General features: G+C 49.4%; 3 protein-coding genes across 3 annotated transcripts in view; 1 reads left to right on the top strand and 2 right to left on the bottom strand.

Moving 5' to 3' along the window:
* Nucleotides 1-1,066: 1,066 nt before the first annotated feature.
* On the bottom strand, nucleotides 1,067-12,508 carry LOC115321899 (DDB1- and CUL4-associated factor 5). The gene is made up of 9 exons (XM_040207675.2): nucleotides 12,115-12,508; nucleotides 11,545-11,688; nucleotides 10,532-10,568; nucleotides 10,328-10,467; nucleotides 9,219-9,348; nucleotides 8,718-8,931; nucleotides 6,651-6,872; nucleotides 5,114-5,320; nucleotides 1,067-4,455 (listed from the first exon to the last, which is right to left on the bottom strand). Exons 1-9 carry the CDS (start codon nucleotides 12,299-12,301, stop codon nucleotides 3,922-3,924), a joined length of 1,815 nt encoding a protein of 604 aa, XP_040063609.1. The 5' UTR covers nucleotides 12,302-12,508; the 3' UTR covers nucleotides 1,067-3,921.
* A 281-nt stretch (nucleotides 12,509-12,789) lies between these two features.
* On the bottom strand, nucleotides 12,790-20,973 carry LOC115321898 (NADH-ubiquinone oxidoreductase 75 kDa subunit, mitochondrial). Its single transcript, XM_029982183.3, has 4 exons — nucleotides 20,180-20,973; nucleotides 17,582-18,571; nucleotides 14,331-14,576; nucleotides 12,790-13,174 (listed from the first exon to the last, which is right to left on the bottom strand). The coding sequence occupies exons 1-4, from the start codon at nucleotides 20,834-20,836 to the stop codon at nucleotides 12,878-12,880; spliced, it is 2,190 nt and encodes a 729-aa protein (XP_029838043.1). The 5' UTR covers nucleotides 20,837-20,973; the 3' UTR covers nucleotides 12,790-12,877.
* Nucleotides 20,974-21,131: 158 nt separating this feature from the next.
* The window catches only part of LOC8027414 (transport and Golgi organization protein 1), a 33,192-nt gene continuing 29,798 nt past the window's right edge, over nucleotides 21,132-24,525 (top strand). The window contains 2 exon segments of the mRNA XM_029978366.4: nucleotides 21,132-21,286; nucleotides 21,752-21,873. Coding sequence (XP_029834226.2) covers nucleotides 21,166-21,286; nucleotides 21,752-21,873 — 243 coding nt within the window. The 5' untranslated portion in view covers nucleotides 21,132-21,165.

Genomic DNA, 24,525 nt, shown 5'->3' on the forward strand with positions numbered 1-24,525 from the left:
GGGCTACACCTCCCAGCCGTTTGGCGGTTTTTTGGTGGGACCATCTGGCAACACTGCTTCTCTCCAATGTAGGAATTCTTTCCCACTACAGGAGGTGCACACACTGCTCCTTTTACGGTGCAGGCGATAGAACCCCTAACAACGACGCTCACGCCGGATGGGCTGCTCGTGTATCACTCGAAGCGCGTTAACCCACCCCCGCGCCTGCGTTCACGCCGCTTCGCGGTGACGGTGTGCGGCTGCTAATTACAAATCTATTAACCCACCTAGCCCCCCCACCCCCCGTACACGCCGCTTTGCGGCGTCCGGTCGGCAACCCAAGCCCCGCTGCCCCCCATGCACTTCCGTAAATAGAGTCGATACGATTTAGTTTAGCGATGTTTCGTCAACAACATTCGTTTTTTTTTTTAGTGTTAATGGTAAAAAAAGAAATGTAAATATCGCCAAATGCCTCGACAAAATAAAATGTTCGAGAAAAAAAATAAAAAGAAGTAAGCCGGCCCACACCATAAATAGAATCCGGGTCTGACACGTATGAGGCAGGCATCTCACCACTAAGTTACGCTACCTCTTCGAAAACTCGCATTGCATCCGCTGCCTCTGTTGACGGCGGCAGCGCCTATCTCCAAGCAAGCAAGCAAAACTTTATTTTGTGTAAGGGCCTACGTCCTGGTCTGGACGGCCCGTCCGGCCCATGTCTCGCGGATGGATTCCGTAAGGTTACCGTGTAGCCTTGTTCGTGGAGCAAGGCTTTACGAACCAGCCAATCCGGCTTGCGTGAGCACCGTTGCTAGGGTTTGTATCGCCTGCGCGTTAAAAATATGCCCGCGCGGGTCGGGGGGCAGTGCCCTTGGTATTCCTTGGGCGCCGCCGGCCTGTGTCTGCTCTGCCCAGTGGCGGCCGTTTCAGGGGGTGCAAAACGCATGCCTTGCCCCCCCCACTCTGAGAACTGGGGGGGCAAGTGCCCCCCTTGCCCCCCCGGTTGGTACGCCCATGAAAGGGGGGGGGGGGAATATAGCAGCCAATGTGCCGCTGCTGCAGTGCATGATTAAATGTGGCAGAAAACTGCAATTCACCTGGAATTTATTGGAACGCTTCACAGATATGAACACACTCAATCTTGAATAATAACTTACAAACAGAAACCACCTCGAGCCTGGGTGCATCATCGTAGAACTGGAGCCCTAATCTGGATACTTGGCAAAAAAGTCAGCGAGAAATCCTGCGGCAATGATTGGCCGGCTCCAAGGTCAAGTTTGGCGTTGGCCAATCACGGCCGCCAGATTTCTCGCCGACTTTTTCGCCGAGCGTCCAGATTAGGGCCCCCGGTCTCCTAATTTAAGCAAGCCCTTCGCTCGATGCATCAGGCTGGAAGAATATCTTTTCTCTGGAAGCAGACTTTCTTGTAAACGCTAAAGAGAAGTCTTTGCAAACAGGTTTCATAGTCCCAACACTGCCGCAGGAAGCGAGACCCAGTTGGCGCTTGTACCGAGTGTATTTAAGAAAAAAGAACCGTGTTTTCTGGCCTATCTGGATACTGCGCATCGTGGGACATTTAAATTCCGGAAGAATGTGACACTAGCAGTTGAACACGATAATTGGAAATCGTGAATTTACCTGGATCAAAGGATGATAGAAAGACAAAATATGTCTACGAGCCGACAACCACCTAAGCCTAATAACCTCAAAACAAGAACCGACGTTGTGACGCATCTGGCACTTCTATCAGTGAAAAAAAATGAAAGATGTTTACAAATCTCTGTAATGCGAAATTAGAGTGCAGCTCTTGAGGAGGAGAAGGGGAGGGTATAGAAGCGAAGGTATGCCCCTCCTCCTCCGTACCCTCTCCACCTTTCCCCCTCCGTACCCTCCCCTCCTCCTAGATTCCCCCTCTAAATTTAGCTGAAAAATTGACGCCACGTGACCTCAACACCCATTCAGTTTCCCCGCTAAATTTAGCGGAGAGAATGACGTTACATGACTTGGTGTAACGTCACCTATGAACAAATTCAGTTTCTCCGCTAGATTTGGAGGAAAAATTGATGTCACGTGACCTCAATACTAATTCAATTCCCCGCTATATTTAGTGGGGAATTGAACAGGTGTTGAGATCACGTAATGTCAATTTTCCCGCTAAATTTAGCGCGGTTATGCCGACGCCGCAAAACCCGGAAACAGGCGCCTAAGAGCTGCGCTCTAAAATGCTTGGCAGCAAGAAAGAGAATATTTTCTTTCTCGCCGACAGGTTGTTTACCAAAGTAAATCCTACATGCGTCCACAATGTCATTCCTTGTTGTCACAATATTAGGCTTAGGCAGATGTCGGTTCATATAGAAATCTGGTGTTTCTCTTCTATCTTTTAATCCAGGTAACGTCATGCTCTTAAATTTTTGTGTTCTATACCAACTGCTAGCATCACATTTTCATAGTGTCAGCCTCTTGCAGTGTGTACTGTATAGTTTATTTACACATTCCCAAAGAAACCCGGTTCTTTTCCCTCCAAAACACCCGGCACATTTCAGCGCCATTTCATCCGCCGTCAATCACACAATCTCTAACAGCGAGTCCCACAAACTTCCCCTGACACCCGCGACAGAAGTCCCCAAGGAGGCACCGGTACAAACAACAAAGCTGGGGCAAATAAATCAGACTGTCCTAGCTATGTCTACGCTAATATTAACATACTATCTTCGCCACACCACGGTCATTCTTGACACGTCAAAGTCCTTAGAGAAGCACTGCTGCATAAAGTACAATGCAAACGATATATCTCTCGAGGTTAGTGACAAGCCCAGATGGACCGATGCAGAACAGTGCACCTTGCAGAGCGAAGCAAGTCTGGAGGCACACCTCCGACTTTATCAACTTCCATTGTCACAGGTGTTGCTGGAGCCCGCTTGCATATTCCATCTGCCTAATCATGTGCTGTCCCATAGAAGGCATAGTGTACTGTTTTACTGAAGGGGTTTTGCACCTGCACTCTTGCCATAGCCACACCTGACCAGCATGATAAATTTTATGAACCACATGGAGTCCATCATAGACTCTATGCAGTTTCTAAAGTTCATGAGCTCTATCAACCACATAGACCAGATGACTGCACATGACCTGCATCGTGAACTCTACGAACCATGAAGAGCTCATCATTAACTCTGTGTGGTTAATAAAGTCCACTGCCAACTCTGTGGCTCATAGAGTTTATTATAAACTCTATGGGGCTCATAGAGTTCATCATGAAAGCCATGATTCATAAAGTTCATGGAATCTATGACCCACCTAACTCGACAAGACCTGCAGAATTAACTTTATGAATCACAGTTTGTCCCATGGCCTGCATAATGTTCATTGAGACCTCCATGTGGTTCATAGAGTACATGGTTAACTTTATCTGGTTCATAGAGTTCATTGTGAACCCTATGGACCACACAGAGCTCATCATGTACTCTGATGCTCATAAAGTTTATCATGTACTCTATTTACTTCAGAGTTCATCATGTGATCTATGTGGTTCAGAGTAAATCGTGTACTCTGCGATTCATAGGCCTATCACGAACCCTATGTCGGTTCATAAAGCTCATCATGAGCTTCAGTGACACACACGCGGGACTGCATCACAAGTGATCCGACGGCAACACTGTAACTCTATAGTCGGTGACAGGTCAAGAACGAAGTTGAAGCTCCTCCCACCTTTTTCCACATTAGCAAAGCAGATGCTGGAGAGGAGGTCGTCTCCTCCCCGGCGTTCGTGCTGCTAAAGTGGGTGGGAGGAGCTTCCACTTCGTTCTTGACCTGTCACCAACTGTAGGTCTTTCCAGGCTCCTTTCACTTGGCCGAGACTCCACGTCCGAGTTCGTTCCGGCTTCCCCTCCCTCAATGCAGACTCCATTTTCAACTGTACAACTAAAACGTCCGGCAACTGCGTCACGTGTCTGCGCTGCCGTTATGCCTCCGGTAGGACCTCTGGCTGCGGAGGCCGCCCAGGCGAGGCCGCTTGAAGCGGCTCGTGCTTGCCTGCTGTTGCTCGCCTTCGGCCCCGTTGGAGGAGCCTGCGACGCCATTGCTTGTAGGCTCCTCGCAGTCTCCTTTCGGGGCTGACCTCGCGTCCTCGAAGCTGGGCTCTCTCTGCGCTGCGTGCCACGCACGATCTTCCGCGTCGTGCGAGGCTCGCTCCGACACTCGTACCGACGCCGCAGAGCTTGCGGAAGGAGAGGGACTCGGCACCCAGTCGTCGTCACTGTCCGAAGACTGGCCGCCGCGGGAGGTCAGCCGGGCACGGAGCTGGCGGAGCCTCTGCACGCGTCTCTCCTGCGACGTGGGAATGCGGACCGGTCTCGGCTCCGGCTCCGGCAGTTCGTCCGAGGAAGAGGACGTCACCGAGGCCCGGGGAATGACCGTCACCGACGACGCGCTGTCCTGGCTGCAGTCCGTCGACCAACCTTCTTCGTCGCGTTGCACCTGGAAGGAGACAGGTCTTCAGGCCCGTGTCACACAGTGGGCACATTCCAGCGGGGTTTCGAGTTGCCCCTTGCCTTTCCCAACTGGGCTGTTATATAAATTTTTTTATGAGTGGCGGTACGCATGAGAAGGCGATGAAAAGAATGTTTCATCTTGTGCTGTCGCTTTTTGACGACGCATCATTTTTGTTTAAGTCACTTCCATTTTGGCACACTCCTTCGTCGTTACAAAACGGCAAATCTATATTGTTCAACCTCGCGCGCCATTTAGAACACCGAGATCTAGAAAATACCACTGCACTCGGTATTCGACGACTGTGAAAACAAGGAAGTTTCAATTCCGAATAAACAAGGGCTGAGTGAGGCCGCTCAAAGGGAGTGGAGTCGAGGTGACACCGCATAGTACCTCGTCTCGGAAAGTACAGTACAAGAAATAGACAGGAGCCACGCAGACATAGATTAACTTTTCGCCCATAGAATAGCCTGTCTTTCATAAACATATATTATTTCTGGGGCATGCTACAGCGTTACCCCGAGACCAAAATTTGCGTTCGGCGTGCGGGAAGAGAAATCTGGCAGTCAAAGGGTCAAGGCCAAAGAGGACACTGCGTTCCTCGCAAACGGTGCCTGCCCGCAAGGGGGGGCAGAGCGGTCCTCACCAGGGAGTCGAAGAAGGCCATCATGCGGGGGTCCTCCCTGACCGACTGGTGGCTGTAGTCGTGGCTCATGAACTGCCCACTCTCCATCACCAGGTCGATGTACTCCTCGTACGTGTAGCGCTTGCGACGCTCTTCCGCCTGTTCCTCGGGGGGACGCTCGCGCCTCAGGCCGCCCGCCCCGCCCGGGAGGGGCAGGCTGCTCCACAGCTGGGTCGGGGTCAAACGAGAAGGACTGGTCTTGACCTCGAACCAAAGTCCTCATCACGAGAAGCCACAAGCCGGCACAGTGTACTCAATCACACCGAAATGCAAAGCTGCGAACAGGCCTTAGGAAAACAACAACCAACACGAACGGCAAAGCACACTCTGCAGAAACAAAATGACATCCTCCGGTTCATACTGCTGATGTGCGCAGTCATTCGCTTCCCGAAACATGCTTCTGTCATGCAGTTCACCTCTGATGAGTGCAAACTGAGAAGTTCCACAACCAAAATAATCTATGACGCAAACCCCCCCCCCCCCAGATTTAAGCGGTATTCTTAGCAGCAAAAATTAACACGGGGTCGCCGACAGCTTGTTCGCCGCCCAAACGAAGCCCCAGCGGTCTGAACTAGATGCCAAAGTTTCAGAACAAACCGTTATCTTATGTTCAGGCAGGAAATGAGCCTTTGGAGACGCATAGTTTACGTCTGCGGTGAAAAAAGAAAACAGTAAACTTTTTCTTCTGGGACACACCCCGCAGTAACATTCGTTGCAACAATGCGAGCACTATACTCTATTTCATGATAACTTGGTGAACTGTGGAGGCTACGGCCCCCGCAACCCAATAAGTGTGCTGAAGCAAGGCACGTGATAACACTCCATGGTCGCGGCCACCGGGGCCTCATTACCGCCACAGCAACAGAGCCCTCAGCGACAAATGTAGTTCTAGGCTTCTCTTTCTTTCAACGACAACTGAACTCGCGCAATTCCATCTATAACGAGAAGATACGAACATTAAAGAATAAATAATCACAAATTTATGAGTTTCAGTTATATTTAAACCAAAAAAGTGACGCCACATCCGTATCCGCTTGATTTTTTTCGCCTTGTAGCGCCGTGGCTGTTGGTGATTGCCGGCAATCGCAGCCGTGTAGTTCGCCCTATCGTCACCAAAGATCGCACTCTGCCCTGGCATTAGCACTCGTCACAGTTTCGCGGCTAAATTGAGCGTATGGTTGTCTCGTGAACTGTTCCCGAAGTGCTTGTTATTCTAGTAGACGGAAATGTTGCTGCGATGGACTTCCATTTGAAGTCGGTTGGCTTCGGAGCAGACGACTCTCGGCTAGCAGACGACAGCTGGTTCCTACAGGCCTCGCGCTTCGCATTTGGCATGGTGACACAAATCCTCCCATGACGTCGGGTCACGTGCCTCGCTTCGACGCTCTTAACGGGTCGCGGGGCCCTAGCCTCCACAGTCCGCCAAGTTATCGTGAAACAGAGTATACACAAGTCGTAGGGGCGCGGACAGCCATGCAGGTCTATACGTCTGGCTCACCTTGATGATCTTCTCCACGCCGGAGGATGCCAGGACCATGCTGGCCCGGTTGAAGCGCACCTGGTTTACGATGGACCGGTGGTCGGTCAGAACCAGGTGGGCCTGACGCACCCAAGTGCAGCTGGGCACGCCCCGAGGGGAGGTGATGCGCTGGCCGCTGGTCACTTCTTGGGGCAACTTCCAGGAGTACAGCTTGAAGTCGTCCGACCCCGACAGAATGAACTGGTGGAAATCCATTGAGCGGTCAATCACCCCGTGTCGCCATGTGCACGGCATACACAGACGGGGCATATTTTTGTCTCCCTTGACGGCGCAAATGCAACGCGCGTAGCGATTATAAAAAAAAGGGCGCATGCAAAAAGATAGCACGACCGAGAACCACTGGCACCAAAAACAGGATTGGCGGAACTCCAGGATTCCGAGGACGTTTCACAGGTTATTTTGCCGTCGTTTTTTGGGGGATTTAGGTTGACGCGACTGCACTTGTGCAAATTTTTTCACTCTGCAAAAACCACAACACCGATTTTTTTACGGCGAGACTGACGCTTTAAAAAGCAACTCCAGTCAATATTTTTTAATCTAGGATTACAACTCTTTTCAGCTCAGTCAGCGTCCCTAAATTACAAGGTATAATTTTTTTTTTCCTCTATATTGCGCATACTTTAGTAAACATCACGGCTCAAAGTTTGGTTTCGGGTGCCTACGGCAATACCGAAACCATCTGGTTGAGAGGGATGGCAACACTGATGTCAGCCGTACAGCCGCGACCTGACGTCACAGCGGTAAGTGTTGGTAAGTGCTGCTAGACCAAAACCAAACCCACCTGCCACGCACGAAAGAGCAGCTGGTCGCATCTTTAGGACCGGTTTCAGCGGAGTAGGCAGTTTCACCCTGACGCAATATTTCGGCCACGATCACATTTCGTGCCGCTAAAGCAATACCAGTCATTTATTCCAATTTCATTTTCGGCCGGAGTCGTCCCTTGAAGGCCCATTCACGGATACATCACACCAAAGGATGGCCCACTTATAGTAATTGCAGGGCCCTGGCCTTTTGTGACTCAGCAGAAATGGTGCTACTTGACCACGACGGGAGAACAACCATTGCCGACTGGAGAGGACGGTCGCTGTTAGTTCGCCGCCCCTCCCTGTGATTACGTGTTTTGCAGGTAAAAAGATCTAAAACTGGCCTTTTTTCAACTTTATTTTTTGTTGCACACCGAAAGTTAGCCCACTCCTTGGTTTTGCCAGGTTAGCTTTCGATTTTAAATGGGCTATCTCTCGGGACATCACGGTATCTCGCAACACAACCGAAAGTGCATTGCCCCGCATTTTCCTGCAACCGTGCAGGCTGGTTCGAGCAAATCGAACGAGCCTGACATCAACTGGCACCCGAAAAGCGAACGCAGAAGGAATGGACGGTGAGCAAAGAGAGTGCCGTTGAAGCCATCTCATCGTTCCACAGTTGGTTCTCCGTCTTTTTGTAAAGCGACCGATGCCGCTCCGACCAACCTGACCGACCAGACTTGTATGTAACGAGTTACAAGTAACTGATTACTTGTAACCAATTACATTCCATTGTAACTTTCTAACGCTTCAATTACTTTTTTTTCTGCGGTAACAATCGCTGCAGTTCAATTGCTATTTTTCTGTAATCATTTACAAGTAATATCAATTACATAAGAGATTGAGTCGAGTCTTTTTACATAAAAGCCAGAAGGATTAGCATGTCAACGTGCTCAGCGACGTTTTGACCGTCGAGCTGTCGACAGCGCCTCGTTTCTGAGCGGCAACCGCTGTCGAAGCTCGACAAGATGTGAATGATAAAAAGAAACAAAATGGAACCATTTTGGACATGCTTACAGATTTTCTTATTTCATAATAAAGAGTTAAAAAAAGGTCACGTGAAAAGTAATCATTTACTTTCTGGTAATTCTTCGGTTACTTTTGTGATATAGTAATTGATTACAGCAGTCGGTTACATTTTTCAATAAAGTAACGTAATTGTAATCGGTTACTTTTCTTCAGCAACACGCACAAGACTGCACCGACAAACGCCAGCTCCCACCTCGTCACGCTCCCCGGCGAAGCAGCAGCTCTTCATGGTGCAGGAGTTGTAGTAGCCCCAGTGGTCGAACTGAGCTACGGGGTGCGACGCATCTAGGCGGTAGAGCGCCGGTGGCTGGCGCCTCCGCAGCGCCAGCAGCAGGCTCCCGTCGCCGTTGAAGCGCACGCTCATCGCGCCCTGGGGCACCAGCTGGCTGTCGTACCGGAGCAAGCAGCTGGACACGTCGTACATTCCGTAATGTAAAGGCCAATTCATGCATGAACGTTTGCTTACATTTTCTTACATTGCATTGTAAGTCACAAGAACACCTGGTTCTGTAATGTCACGGGGGCCATATTGAATCGACCAATAAGAGCTCGGCGTCCTGACGTCATCGCAGCCCCCGTGTAATAGGCGGACGAACTTGCGCTCCGCAAAATGTCTTACATTACATTGTCGGTTGCAACACCAGCACGCTTTGAAATACGCCGCTTCGAGCAGGAAGAGAATGCACACACGTACCAACGTGGCCTCCGGACGTCCCAAAGGGCAACGCCTTCCTTGGAATTGGCGGTGGCCACCAGGCGTGGTTCGACGGGATTGTAGGCCACCGAATGGAAGGCAGAGGAAGACGTCACCAGAAGCAAGGGGTCTGCAAAAAAAACAGCATGGTAGTGATGGTGGACATGGAAGAAGCCCGTTCTGCAGCGGGATGCCCTCCTGCTTCGCAGTCCACGGAAGGTTCGGCAGCCAGTAGTCGGGAACTCCCGATGACAACAACACTAACGCTTGCGCATACTTTTTGCCCGAGCCTCTACGACCAATCGCCAGGATTACAATGTTTGACGGCATGACATGCTGGCTCCCGCGATGTAATTTGTTGTCAGTTTGGGACAACTTATGATGCACAGGTGGGATTATACGCTAAACACACCAGTCGAACACGCATTTTAGGCACTCTGGTTCTTCTCCTGTTTTAGGTGTGTTGGCCACCATGAGCTTTGTGGAATGGTGCTCCCGCCCTCCCGGAGGGGCCGATGGATTGGGCTGGAGCACCGGGTATTGTTGACGAGAATGGAAGGATGGATGATAAGTGCAATTCCATAACAAAGAGGAGATTGGAAGACTGGTGCAAATTATCTAGGGAGAATTGAATGGTTTACAACTAACTAACACTAACACGGCTGGGGACCTAGGCGGGAAAGGAAAAAATTGAGACTCCCTCCCACGTGGCTCTGGCCCAAAGTGTCGACCCTGTCTCCCTGTGGGTTCGGTGTTGGGGCAACGCCAACTAGGTTTGACCAGAGGAAAATTGGCGACTTCTTCGCCAGGAGGAGGTTGGGCGGGGATGGTTTTTAACTTTTTTTTTTGTCCGATCCCCCAAAGGTCATCCTGGTGATAACCCACACCGCCTGGTGATAAATACATAATTGAAAAGGGGAAGCAAATTGGCTTGGAAGGGCGGGGGGAGGAATCATACTTTTGGTTTTTAGTTTCCAGGTTAGGTTGCACCTACGCCCATTATAAAGAGTACAGCCGTCTGCATCCATCCATCTATCCATCTATCTATCCGTGGCTAGGCGGTGCAAGCTACTGCCCATCATAAAGGATCCATCCGTCCATCACCTCACCGGTGGAGCTGGGTTCTCGTACGTCGTAGATGAGGATGCAGCCGTCGTCGCAGGCGCTCGCAAAGACGCTGTCATTGGTCGGTTCCACGGAAAGTCCGTATACCGCCTCCTGGTGCAGGAACACGTCCGTGGTCCGGCCCCTGCAACCACAGCGCATCTGCCGCACGTCCCATTGCCGCGTGACGGCAGAAATGCACCACTTACGTCTCCATGTCGTGCACTATTACTTGCTCGTCGTTGCCTGCGGAGACAGAAAGGAACAATACTAAACATGGCCAACTCCACAGACTATACTCCGTTTCACCTTGCGATACACCGCGGCAGATGCTACGAGCCATGCCGGCCAGTTCGGCACCGTGTATGTATCACATGACTGAGCACCCTGTAAGTCGCGGCACCCCAACAGAAGGTCACACGACAGTCCCATGCCATCGCATTGGCTTTGATGGGTCGTGGCATCCTCTGCTGCTCGTCGTAAGGTGAAACAGAGTATAGAGTGACATGCTGTTTACAAACAAGACGGTGTTTGCCCGCATTGAGTGCGGACACTGCGTCTGAGCAGAAACCAGATTCGTACCAAACAGAGCTTCGGCGAACGCACCCTAACCGCATTGCTGCAACGGTGCGACGTCGGAGCCGCGTGATGGCGTAAAGCCCGTGGCTTGAGAACGCACAAAAGGGCTTTGAGATAGGAAACAAAGATACATTATTAAAACGGACATCACTTCGTGTTTAGTAGCTAGTTATCTCTGAACGTCGACGTACAAAAGCAATCAATGCTGAGAGCAAGTCGTCTGCTTCTTGCGCAGGAGTTGCGGTGATGTCAGAAAGATGCTGAGCTCTGATTGGCTTTGAGTGAAAGGATGCTGGGAACACCTCGACGCTAGATACCTTCAGGTCTACCGACTATTTTTTTCAAGCGGCCAATAAGAGCTCGGCGTTCTGACATCATCGCAACCCCTGTGCAAGAAGCCGACGAACTTGCGCTCTGCATTAGAGTTATAAAGGCCTGTTTCCAATACATTGTGCGTGTACGTGGTACTTATATAGAAATATCAATTCTGACGTTGAGCAGATAATACCAGGTACAGTCTCTCGTGAGGGTTTGAGTGGCGTCATTCAAAATCACACTCATTAAATCTGACATCTGCAAGACATAGTTTCAGAGCCATTGACGACCCTAACGACGGCGTCTCAAACTGAGGACGTGCACCCACCTGCGGAGAACACAGTCCGGTTGCATGAATCGAGGCAGAGGCAGAAGATGTTGCTGTTGTGCTTGCCCTTCATAGCACGGGGCGTCTTGAGATCCGATAGGGCTTCGGGCACGTTCCATACCAACACCCGCTTGTCGTCCCCACCTGCGCATCCAATATAGTTTCTCGAGCATGCGAATCCATCAAACGGAACGAACACCCGTGCAGCGAGTTAAGCTCGACTGCAAAAGTGGTGACGCCACGAATTAGCATACTGTTTTGAGGTGAGCGTGCTGGTATAGTGTAAAAACCTTTAAAAAAAATTAACATAGAAGGACAAAACGAAAGATGCGCTGTCCGTCTTCTGTCCCGTGTTTAGTTTCTTTCTTGGGCTGTTACAACTATTAGCGCTCACGCCGCTTTCAAGAATGTCTGTCCCGTTCAGTTTGGCCGACATTCAACAGCGAATCCAAGAGCCGAACAACTCTCATTAAGATTAAGAGTTTATGTAAACACACGAAAGCGCCCGATTTGATCAATCAGCTGATCAGCTGACAGCCTTGGAGACACCGACCAGACGCGAGCTCTTACCGGACACCAGCCAATTTCCGTCGGCGGAAAACTCGATGGCGTTGACGCACCCGAAGTGAGCGTACAGGTCTTTCCTGTACAAGTCGCTGGCGGAGCAGTATCTGTCGTGGAACAACCTGTTCCGGAGCCGGCTGCTGGTGTCGTACTGACGCTCAAAGGCGAACTGCACCACACTACCTTTCGCCATGTCGACCGCGGTGGCGTCGGTCGGCGACAAGATTCCGCGATCGAACGACCAACTGTCGCCGCGACGGTACGAGCCGTGCACGAGAATCAGGGACGAACGCAGATATGCGGAAGCATCCTACAGTCCGAACTCGAGCTCAAGTACACACTCTGCAAAACTCAACACTCAACGACGCCACCATTACGGACAATTTGTGACGTCAGACCCAATGTTGACTGGTTGACTTTTTTGTTTACAGGCATTCCGCCGAGACAGTAAAGTTGGTCAAACCAAAAGGAAAACAAAACAAAAAAATGGCTCGCAGTTTTCTTTTTATTATTATTTATATTGAATCAAAAATTAACATTGATGCAAATAAAAGGCTAACCACAAAAAGCTCCAATATGTTCTACAACTATCCACGAGAAGAATGTGTAGAACACTTCCCAATCATGATTTGTGAGAACTTCTAAAACAAACATTTAATAATTGCACAGGGTCCAACAAACTGGGGTTTTTCATAAGTATTTATTGGCAGACTAAAGACACTCATGGCCCACAGCTTCCCTAGAGGTATATACAGTTAAACAACTCTCGCTAGTAGGGCCTGCTGGCCTGCTGGTCTACCGCCTGCATACACCGGGCCATGGTGGGGGAGGCCCTACTGATGGCATCTGTCATGTAGAAATCCCTCAGCGTCAGTAGCCTCGGGTGCAAAGGCTGCTGGCTGGACAGGGCCGGCAGGTCTTTGGGAGGTGCCATGAATGAGCTGGCCTCCTCACGTTCTCCGTAACGGGTCAGGTGTGGGGCAAGCTCTGTCATGCGACCACGGATCTCGCTCAGGCTCTCGTAAGGAAGGTGAACTCCAGCGACCTCGGAGAGGGCACGGACCACCTGCATATCACGGACAACTCTTAGAAAGGGTTCTGCATAAAGTACTACTTGGTTGTTTCCTCTGCAAACAATTGACCAGAAGATCAATGTCCCCATGTAGCATCCTTAAACTTTTTGTGGTTCTACAATACAGTGTAATAATTACCGAAAGGAGCAACCGCGCAGTGTTCAATTCATAACCGCAACAAGAATGCCAGTAAAATCATCTTTGTTGTGGTCACTCTATGACAACAGCAAGGATGCCAGAAAAAGCATCCTTGTTTTGGTCACTCAACAATGACAACAGCAAGAATGACCAAAAAAGCATTGACATTGTGGCACTTGATGACTGCAACAAGGATGACAAATAACAGCCTTGTTGTGGTCGCTCAATGACCACTGCAAGAATGGTGGAAAAGAATTTATATTTTTGTAACAATGACCTCAACAAGGATTCCAGAAAGAACATCCACATTGTGGCTACTTAATGACTGCATCAAAGATGACAAAAAAAAAAAAAAGCATCCTTGTTGTGGTCACTCAATGACCACCGCAAGGATGGTGGAGAAGATTCCTTATTTTGTAACAAAGATCCCAACAAGGACGCCAGAAAAAGCATCCACATAGTGGCTACTTGACGACTGCAACAAAGATGACAAAAAAAAAAAGATCTGTGTTGTGGTCACTCAATGACCACGGTAAGGGCATTGTGGTAACAATGACCACAACAAGGATTTTAGGAAAAGCATCCTCATTGGGGCTACCAGATGACCGCAAAAAGGGTAACAAGAAAGCATCCTTGAACGTGGACCCTCAATGGCCACTGCAAAAATGGCGGAAAAGAATTCTTACTATAGTAAGAATGACCACAACAAGGATGCTGGAAAGGACATCTTTTTGTGGTAACAATGACCACAACAAGGACACATCTTCCAGAGTCCTTGCCACGGTTACTCGATGACCATGTAAGGATTCCCGAAAAAGCACCCACATTGTGGCCATTCAATGACCACGACAAAGATGACAAAAAATGCATTCTTGTCCTGGTCACTCGATAACTAAAGCAAGGACTTCGGAGAGAGCATTCTTGAAGCGGCTCCTCCTCATGTGTTTTGCTATGGCCATCTTTGTGCGACTGTTGTCCAATGGGGCCCGAGTTAAGGGAGGTTTCACCTACCTTCCAGTCCTCCCTAGCCAGTCCCGGCGGCCCCACAGCAGGAAGCGTCTGCTGGGGGCGTCCCTCCGTGTTGACGTAGGTGGCCTGCTTCTCTGTGTAGGCAGCACCTGGCAGAATAGCGTCGGCCAGCTCCGCTCCCCGGTCCCCGTGATGCCCCTGGTACACCACAAAGCAGTCCTCCGGGAGGTCAGCACGCGACACCAGGCCCTCGTCAGCACCCAGGAGGTACAGCACCGACGGCTGAGCCTGCGACGTCACCGGGACATGCCAATAATTCTAAAAACAGTCTTAGAAAACAAAAAGCATCCATGGAGCCCTCCTGCGTGTAAAGTCCATGAAGTTATCAGTGATGTGATTGACCTAAGCCGTATTGGAGCACCTTTCGGAGCAGCCAAAACGGTGTTTTGGAGCAGCAAAAGTGGCCTTTGGAGCAGCCAAAACAGTGTGTCGGAGCACCAAAAGTGGCTTTTGGAGCAGCCAGAACGGTGTGTCGGAGCACCAAAAGTGGCTTTTGGAGCAGATATTCTTAGAAAAATAAAAATATTTGTTTTAAGTGGTGGATAAACGAAGGGCACTTTGCTCGCCGCAATGAATAAATTATGGTCAGGTTAGACCACCTGGGAGTCTTTCAATATGTAACTGAAATGCCAATGGCATGACACATTTTGCAATGCTTCAGTTAAATGATACATATATATGTACACCCGCCGGCAATATGAAGGTGAACACCTTACCTGGTTTCTTGCCTGTTTTACGGCTCTTTAAAGCTATATTAACTCTCAACATTTCAAATGGTACGTGGCTTGGGGTCTAAACTTTCCGTTCTAGCCCTCTTCTGGAACAGAGCTTGTTCCAAAACTTGCAGGAGCGACAAAAACAAGAAGAGGGCTGTTCACCTTCATATCGCTCATAGATAAATGAGAACCAAACTGCACATACAAAAACTTATTTGAAAATGATCAGCTTAGTAGTAAATATCACAGCAGTAGGTTGACTAGTTATATAATATAATGGAAGCAGGTCTCCGACTGATGAAACACGCAACTACTGCAGAGCAATGCGAAATTGTACACAAGATAAAGGTGCATTACGAGTCTTAGCGGGTGCTTTTCTTTTCGCTTTTCGAAACTTTCGACAAGGCTGCTCCAAGCCTCGCTTTTCTTTGCCTTCGGAATGAATGTCAACTTTCAATGTCTTCAAAGAAACATTGAAACATCCCAGAAGTGTACAGTGCTGTAGGCGTTGCCGAGGAATTCCGAAAAACCGCTTGCCGCCGTTTTACTGGTTCCTGACGTGCCAGATTTCCGTCAAGAGTAAGCAAACGTAACACAATGGATTGCAAGCGTTTCGGCTGGTGCCTCTGTCGTGCCATCACGTTCGCATGCACATGAGGGCAACTTCGGCAGGCTTGCAGTTACACATGCTTCGTCGCGCGAGCGGAGATGGCTGTTCGACCGAAACCGAAACCATGTCACTCCGCTCCTTTGCCAACTGGTTCCCAAAACTGTAAACAAAATGTAAGTCCCCAGCATACGACAAAAAAGTCCAGCGGAACGTGCTTGCAAGGCGTTCAAACAGGGTACACGTTAAACACACACAAAAAACGGAACCTGAGCGCATCGACGCAAGACATCGCGAGCCAGGGGCAAAAAGTTCTTGGAGCGCTTTGTGCAACGACTGAACTCGAGAAAAACAAGCGCGTATTGCGGGTTCAGCGTGCATATATTGCCTTCTTTGTTTTAGATCACTTCTCTTCACCAACTCTCTTTCGCGGGAGATTTTTCGCGTACCGGGGTCCCTCTCGAAAGGAAGCCTACTGAGAGGAGCCTAGGTAATCAATACTTTGACACAGCAAACGCAGGTAAAGAGGGATTCTTGCAGTAGCGTATGATTTAAGCAACAACAGGAATGTTCATGAACATGCGGCAGCCCTTACATTTCAGTTTAGAAAGCGCCACATCTGCAGCGACGTGGAGGCAGCAACACCCGACGTTGCGCGACCATGGTGACTGACAGCCATAGACCAAATATAGTTTTCCTACGTCCGTTGTTTTCAGGAGCGAGTGCTTCAGCTCACAAAGTAACTCCCGCCGCGCAAAAACGCGGTTTCGTTTCACAGAATGACGGCATGGCTGGCCTGGTACCCGGTACGCTACTGTCGGAGCATCCACACATGCCCGCGTCTATGTTTGAAAAAAAAAAATTTAAAAAGACGCGAGACGAGACTAAAGGCCCGTTCACACTCTTGCGACCGAGTACGACTGAGAGAGACGAGATCTCTTACAACTTCTTAAATGTTTCTAGAATGAGGGGACACACTGACATTGTGGCGCCATCTATGCGGTGACCCTAGAACTGCATTTCACAAAAGCGAAGGTTTTGCGGGATTTCCGAGGTCAAATGTGCGTAATACCCATAGAAAGGCTCGTTTATAACATTGACAAAAGTTTTTCGAGCCAAAAAAGAAAGGATATTGCGCGAGAAATAAAAAAAAATATGCCGGACCTCCGAGTTTACACTGCTTACCAATAGATGGCGCCAGTGTGTTCTCTGGTTTAAGAAGTTTTAAGGAACCCAGGTTTAAGAGGTCGCAAGCAGTCGCAAGAGTGTGAACGGGCCTTTACGAGCGCGAGAAACGAGAGACGGTGGGAAAAATCATGCAAGACCGGATGGACCATTGATGCAGGGTACTTTGTGTCGGGCGGCCGCTTGCGCCACCTAGCTCACGCATGCTCAATTATGGTACTCAGCTTAGTTTTGGTGTGGAAAGGCGACTAAAATTGCTCCTTTGGCGCAGGCTTGGCGCAGATTACCCATATTTTGGCAAAATGTAGCAGGATGTAGCAGGGTTAGCCCCTCGGCGCAGTTTGGCGCAATTGGCGCAGCAATCACATCACTGAGTTATATAATTTTACATGCACATTTAACATATACATTTGGGCCTCCTATCGGTTTCATATTCAACCTTCATCAAGACTCACTTCGAGATTCAACTGGTCTTGAATGTCTTTGCATGAAAAGGATATTGCAAGCAACCTTTGACTCACACACCTCCAACAGGCTGTGACCAACTCATACTGTCTGACGTCACGCCACTGCGGTGGCACTGCTCTCGGCGCTGCGCATGCATGGACGCTTCACTTCTCCCAAACCTGGTTTCTGAGCACACACAGCAGTAAGTCCGAATTGATGAAAGTTTACCAATGAATGTTACCCCCTGTGCGTGTGTGAGTTGAGACGACAGCTGTTACCTCCTTGGCGGCATCGACTCCTCCTGTGTACCCGACGTCCAGTGCTGCCACCTGGCTCGCCACCCTGTGCAGCACGTTGAGCACCTTCCAACCCTGGTCGGAACCCCGTGCCTGTGCCGCCAGGGCCTGTGCCAGACCGAGCAGGGCCGCCCCGTCTGGCCTCTGCAGCGCCACGCTGCCAACGACCACCATTGGCCTCTTGGCCGCAGCCAGAGCGGCAGACAACGGATGCTTTCCCTGCGCCAACTGCTCCAGCGTCGAGGCGCTGTCGCCGAGATGCTCGTACTCGTACGTCAAATCCAGCTTCGGACCCAGCAGGGCCACCCGCAGCTCGTTGTGAAGCCAGGCCCTCCGGATACGGGCGTTCAGGGTGGCCGCTTCCCAACGCGGATTCGTAGCCAAGAGGATCAGCAAGTCAGCTTCGTCAATGGCCGCAATGCCAGCGTTGAGGATGTAGTTGGAGCGCAGGTCGGCAGCGCCACTGGTCGGAAACCGTTCCTCGGTGCAGAGCGCCTCGCCGCCCAGCGAGGTCACCAGGTCCTTGAGGGCGACCAGGGCTTCTGCGTCGGCTAGGGCTCCCGCGATGGCCGCCACCTTGCCGGGGCCGGCCGACTGAAGCTTGGAGGCAACAGCCAGCAGGGCTTCCTTCCAGCCGCACGGCTGCAGAAGTCCCTTCTCGTCCCGAAGCATCGGCGTAGTGAGTCGCTGCCGACGCAGGCCATCGCAGGCGAAGCGCGTCTTGTCCGAGATCCATTCCTCGTTGATGTCGTCATTGGGGCGGGGAAGAACCCGCAGTAGGTCACCCGTGCGTGTGCTCAGCACCACGTTACTGCCGACCGCATCGAGTACGTCCACGCTCTCCACCTTGCGCGTCTCCCAGGGCCGGGCTGCGAACGAGTACGGCTTGGAGGTGAGGGCGCCGACGGGGCACAGGTCGATGACATTGCCAGACAGCTCGGACATGAACATCTTCTCCACATAGGTGCCTACCTGTGTAACCGAAATAAGTTTTATCAGAATGAGGTTTCAGCAAACAACAACAAATCTCTGGTCTTTCTTGATGCAGGGCCACTGCTAAAAACACCTGTCCCTGTGGCCTCAAAACACCAAATCAGCAAGGTAACAAAATACTGAAATGAGTGATAGGGCGCGGGCGAGCTAGTTTACGTTCATGATTTAAGACAACCCTGAGACTGGGGAAAACAAGAAGGACAAACACGAGGAAATATAAAATTTTGAGATTTTGTCGTGTTTGTCCTTGTTTTTCCCAGTCTTAGGGTTGTCTTAAATCAGTAACGAAATAGCCTAATAAATTACACAATGTCTCATCATCTCTTTAAAGTAACTCAAAATGAATCTACCCACCCTACCATAGATTGCAGCTGAAGACAAGTAAGGACCGTTCGGTCCTTACTCGTCAATGCCCAGAGCTTCCAACCATGCGTACCCACCGTAGCCGTAACGCAAAAACATTTTGCATGTTTTTTGTCGTTATGGGCCGGTCCGCAAAATGACTGACTGGTAACCTCCACCACGGGCTGAACTAGCCAATCAGAACTGGATTTTGCAGGATTGAATTCCTGTAAGTGACAATGGAATTCGGTACTCAGGGAACATTCAGTGACTCTCGGTAGACCTAAAGCTAGCTGGCTTCGTCTCCAATGGACTCGTCGACCGCATTCGAATGCAAGAGCCAGACACCGGCGTTATGCATTCTAATGCATTCAACGAGTGCAGCGGAGACAAAGGCAGCTAGGTTTAGGTCTTCCCGCTAACCATTCGAACTAGAGCTTGGCGTTCTGATCTCCTCTTCTCTCTCGGCTTTACGGAGTATACATAGCCTGTAAGAGTTTCCATTGCTGGGTACTGACAGTTATTTCTACCTTACTGGTTTCTTCGAACTACCTTTTGCGGTGTGAAACTAACACAGCGAATTGAATGCTCGTGGCACATAAAATACTGGCATGGCAGCAAATGACGTCACGTGCAAGCTATGCATACCCAGTTTGCACGTCAAGGCACAACACCATGCAGCAGTCATTTTATTTATTCTTAATGAGAATAACATATGCGGAGAGCAAGTCGTCTGCTTTTTGCGCAGTTGTGGTGGCGTCAGAAGGATGCTGAGCTCTGATTGACTTTGAAATGATAATGGGTAGACCTCAATCCTAGATGTCTTGAGGTCTACCCACTATTTTTTTCCGGTGTACTGAAATCATTGCAACCCCGTGCAAGAAGCAGACAAACCTGAGTTCCGCATTTGGTGGTGCAAAGTGTGTGCTGCAGAAGAAATGCACCTGCCAATAAAACTACCACAGTAGCAACTGATATGACCTCAAAGCAAGCCATCTATATGAAGTATAGCTTGTTGGCAACTGCTAAGATAAACACACCCCCAGTCGTCAACAAGTGTCGCCCAGTCAATACTTTCCGTCGACACATAACTGGTGAAACCTACACCACAAATGTCTCGGGAAAGTCTCACAGTAATGGCAGCAGAGCCACGGTCTTTGGCTTCACAGACCCTGTCCTGGCCAACATAGCCAGATAACCTTTTTCATTCCACACCATCAAACAATTCACTAGGGCACAGCATACCTGCATGTCGCTTCCCCTGCCGGTCGTGCCCAGGTCGTCCACGCCGGCCACCTCAGAAGCGAAGCGGATGCAGCGCGTGCACTGGATGCACCGGGTCATGATGGTCTTGATAAGCGGGCCCACATCCTTGTCTTCGACGGCGCGCTTACCGGAGTGCGTCACGTCCGTGAAACGGCTCCGATCGCTGCCAAACGCCATCGACTGGTCTTGCAGGTCGCACTCGCCACCCTGGTCGCAGATGGGGCAGTCCAGTGGATGGTTCATCAGGAGGAACTCCATGACGCCCTCGCGGGCCTTGCGGGTCATCGGCGAGTCGGTGCGCACTCGCCAGCCCTTCATGACGGGCATGGCGCACGCTGCCACCGGTTTGGGGGACTTCTCGACCTCGACGAGGCACATGCGGCAGTTACCGGCCACCGAAAGCCGCTCGTGATAACAGAAACGTGGGATCTCGACCCCGACCATAGCGGCGGCCTGCAGCACCGTGGTACCCGGTTCGACCAGGACAGGCTGGTCGTCAATGAAGACCTCTATCTTCTCTGGCTGGCGTTGCTGTTGCTGCTGTTGCGTTTGCGCGGAGCCGGTTCGCAGACCCGCGGTTTGCACCAGGGGTCTGAGGGACCCCTTCAGCCCCTGGCTCAGGGGAAACCGAAGCATTTTTGTCGCAAAAACGACCGATGCTCAGCGGCAAGAAAATTCTCACCGAAGAACGGGAAGATGGAGGTCACTTTCAACCCCGCGCCCCCTGGCAAAACAGTTCCCGTATCTCAGTGGCTCTGCCACCATTTAGTTTTATTTTTTTTTTCTCGAGTCATTGTTATCTTAATTTTCCCTTGTCTTCACTATAAATTTTTTTTTAATTTCGAGTGGAACTGAAGATAGCTGTTTTGACTATTTAATTTCTTTTTTGTTCGAAGGAAGCCTCCGAGCAACTCCGGCGCTCCAGCTGCTACTGCTCTTGCCACTGACGTGTACGCAATGCGAGCATGGCGCTGGGTCGTAGTATACGTTGCTCAGTATTTCTAGTCTCAACACTCATCCTAGATAATATTAGCGTCGCATTCGCGTCTCCCAGTCACAAATGGTGCGTCGACCCCGACTGCAAAAGTAAGCCGACGCTTTTTTTTGTCCGTGTTCTAACTAGCAACCATACTGCACATGACAACCCGGGGAGTATACGACCGTGCCTACTGCCAAAGGACATCCGCCACCTTCACCTCTTATGGGTCATAAACCTTTACGTATCGTCACCCGAGAGTCTCGCTCATCGTGTCAGGACGGAAAATCGGAGTTCGGGTGTACCGACAGCGGTTAGGCTACCAAACATTGGACCCCCCTTGCCGGAAGTGCACTGCACCTCTGCAGTGCTCGACCCGCTCGTATTGATACATGACCGGTAGTCTATCAGGCGCTCGTTTCATTAAGAACACGTCAAGTGTCACGAATTGAATGTCTCTGTGTTGTTAACCTCGCGCGTCGGATATGCCGCGCTGAGCGTGGACGAGCTGGGTATGCCGATCGACTCAGCATGACGTCGTTGTAAACTGTCAACTCGATCGGATTGTATTGCAGGTAAGCTCGGCGTTGGATTGTCGGTGCAGAACTACACTCCCGGCGATGAGTCGCGCATCGCACTGCCCACAAACGCAGAGGTGCACGTCTACGCCGAACTCGATGAACTCTGGGAAGTCGAGGTAAGTGCGCAGGTTGAGGCTGTCGACAATGCGATGGCTACTCCATTAGGAGTGCTGAGGAAATTTGTGCGCGCAAACAGTGACGAATACGAAGAACGGGACACGGATGAGTGCTACGTTCCATACACTCCGTCTTGCCGTAACTTGGCAAACGGCAAAGGCTACTGTCCTGCAGCGAGCCAATCAGTGCATCGTAGGGAGACATGTGACTGTACTCTATCACTCTAGTTACGCGCAGTGCTGTCAAAGCCACAAGGAAGAGAAAGAGAGGAAAGCCACTTTTGTACGAATTTTGAGTGACGAGCTAATCTTCGTGGGGGGAAAAAAGCGACGTCTGGGACAAACATAAGACGGTCCGGGTTGGACGGGAGTTCCTCCTTGCCTTCTTCTCCATCCTATGTTACACCTTCTCGCCTGTGTCTTTGGTAAGGGCTGTCACATGCCTCATCTCCGTCGCTCTGATTGGCTGGAAGGGGCCGCAGCGTTTGCTCTTTTTAAGTTATGGTGAAACGGAGTATACCCAGATAACACAGAGTCATCCCTGTGACATCCTTAGGACATCCTTTCAGGATGTATGGGATGTACCTTGGGCATCGCAAACATGTTCCTGTTCTCCCCCAACTACGTCCTCTTTTAAACACCCAAGTGTGTCTTGAGGAGCTCCCAGGGATATCTCACGGTAGCTTTTTGGGATTTCAATAGGACGTTCTCGGACGTCGTATCCGGTGCGGGTACCTGCTTTAATGCTGCTAGACTCAGCAAAAACATGCACGTTTTAGATCCGGCTTTTGCCGTTAAAGGTTCTACGGCCACACTAGCAGTTGTGCCAAGCGTTTTGTAGTTTCAAGGGATCGAAGCTATGCTACACAAGCAAAGTCATTCAAATAAGATCCCCATTAATTATAACTGATCGCTTCATAAAGTACAATAGACAATTCACAGGCCTTCCAAAAAAATTGCAAATGTGACAATGTTGCTTAACATTGCAACACTAGAACACAACTTCAGCTAAAAATGACTTGGCGAGAATAAACACAACCGTGATACAATAGGAACGTTAGGGTCTTCAGTATTTCTAAGCAGTAAAATTCTTAATTATATTTTTCCCAACAAAATCAATTTTGAAAAGGTGACAACTAAAAAAAAGCTATGAAAAACAGCTTGACGAGCCCCAAGCCACCTAAACCAGCAGCCACGATGCAGGCACCAAAATAAATTATACGAAAGTAAAACATGACATGTGCACTACATGTGTTAAAAACAAATCACAAAAGAGAACTAACGCTTTACAAGACGTCATAAATAGCATATTGATGCAATTTACACAATAGTGAAAGCATATACAAAAAGTTAGAGCCACACTGAAATAAACCCGAAAAAAAAACACCAACTCAGCAGATTTTAGCACTTATCGCGAACAATTTGGATCGAAATAAACATTTCCCGCAAGATTCTCACCGATATATTGCTAAGTTCAATCTCCTGCCTACTAAGCTGGTTAAGGATAGTCGGCAGAGTATATTCCAAAAATAAAAAGGGTACTTCCCAAGGTTCTTTAATTCGTGCTGGATATCAATATATGTTATGTGTTAACTTGAAGTTTTTAAAATGATGTTGGGGTTCCTATTTTATATCTTGTTCATAAACAATATTTATATAAATCAAAAATTTTTATCATACCAATCTGACTAAAAAGATCATCAATTGGATGTTTTAGTGAACATATAGAGGCGCTTCTTAATATCCATTTTTGTAACAGGAGGATTTTTTGGAGTTTGGTATAGGTAGTAGTGCCCCATATAAGTTGACCATAATTTAAATGAAAAAAATAATGCATTAACAGGCATAAGAAACATGAATTAACTTTGTTGTAAGTGGTAAAATGTGTTTGATGGTATAGAATACCAATGATGCTAGATAATTTCAATGTGATATAATTTGATATGATGATTTCAATATGATATGGGTTGTCCCATGATGTGCTTTCTTGAAAATGAACACCCAAAGTGTTAAACGTGGGAACAATTTCAATTTGAGAAGAATTTATAAAAATATCCTCGGTAATATTGATATGTTTACTCTTCGGTCAGAATATAGCTGCCTTTGTCTTAACCCCTTAACTGGGGAGTGCGTCTTTAAATGCGCATCAATTTTGGCCGCAGCTTGGGGGGCGTGTCTAGAGACACGCTGCACTTTCTTTGCTGTTGGGAAGTGTGTCTGTAAACGCTCGCTCATTTTAGTGTGTGGGACGATGCGCCATCTATCCATGTACATTGGAAACATTTTTAGTTTTGAAAACAATGCATACATGGCAGCGCTAAAAAAGGTTGAAGACTCCTGTATGACACCTTTGATCGTTTGTCAGAAAATGGCGTCCAGCAAACACCAGCGTTTCTTGACCGAGGAAGAAATCACTGAGCTGCTGCAAAATACTCACAAGGGCTCCGACTACAGTGTTGATTTCTCGAGTCCAAGTAAACGCTCCTCAGCATCTGACACAGAAATTGAAGATGACACAGTGGAACAATTGTTTATGGCAACACCATCAACTTTGGGTTCTGCTGCAACCTGGCAAGACGCCGGCACGATGAAGGATACATTCCGGATTGTAGGATGCGCCGGGGTGCACATTCAACTCGATATAAATAATTT

Source organism: Ixodes scapularis, unplaced genomic scaffold (assembly GCF_016920785.2).
Source record: "Ixodes scapularis isolate PalLabHiFi unplaced genomic scaffold, ASM1692078v2 PGA_scaffold4__175_contigs__length_147842914, whole genome shotgun sequence".
Classification (NCBI taxonomy): domain Eukaryota; kingdom Metazoa; phylum Arthropoda; class Arachnida; order Ixodida; family Ixodidae; genus Ixodes; species Ixodes scapularis.

Coding starts and splice junctions, on each gene's coding strand:
- LOC115321898 (XM_029982183.3), bottom strand. CDS start 20,836: ATGCTTCGGTTTCCCCTGAGCCAGGGGCTGAAGGGGTCCCTCAGACCC. Junction 14,577..17,581: donor GAGTCGATGCCGCCAAGGAG/GTAACAGCTGTC, acceptor GTGACGTCGCAG/GCTCAGCCGTCGGTGCTGTA. Junction 13,175..14,330: donor TGGCTAGGGAGGACTGGAAG/GTAGGTGAAACC, acceptor CGTGATATGCAG/GTGGTCCGTGCCCTCTCCGA.
- LOC115321899 (XM_040207675.2), bottom strand. CDS start 12,301: ATGGCGAAAGGTAGTGTGGTGCAGTTCGCCTTTGAGCGTCAGTACGAC. Junction 11,689..12,114: donor CGGAAATTGGCTGGTGTCCG/GTAAGAGCTCGC, acceptor TTGGATGCGCAG/GTGGGGACGACAAGCGGGTG. Junction 8,932..9,218: donor GACGTCCGGAGGCCACGTTG/GTACGTGTGTGC, acceptor CGACGTGTCCAG/CTGCTTGCTCCGGTACGACA.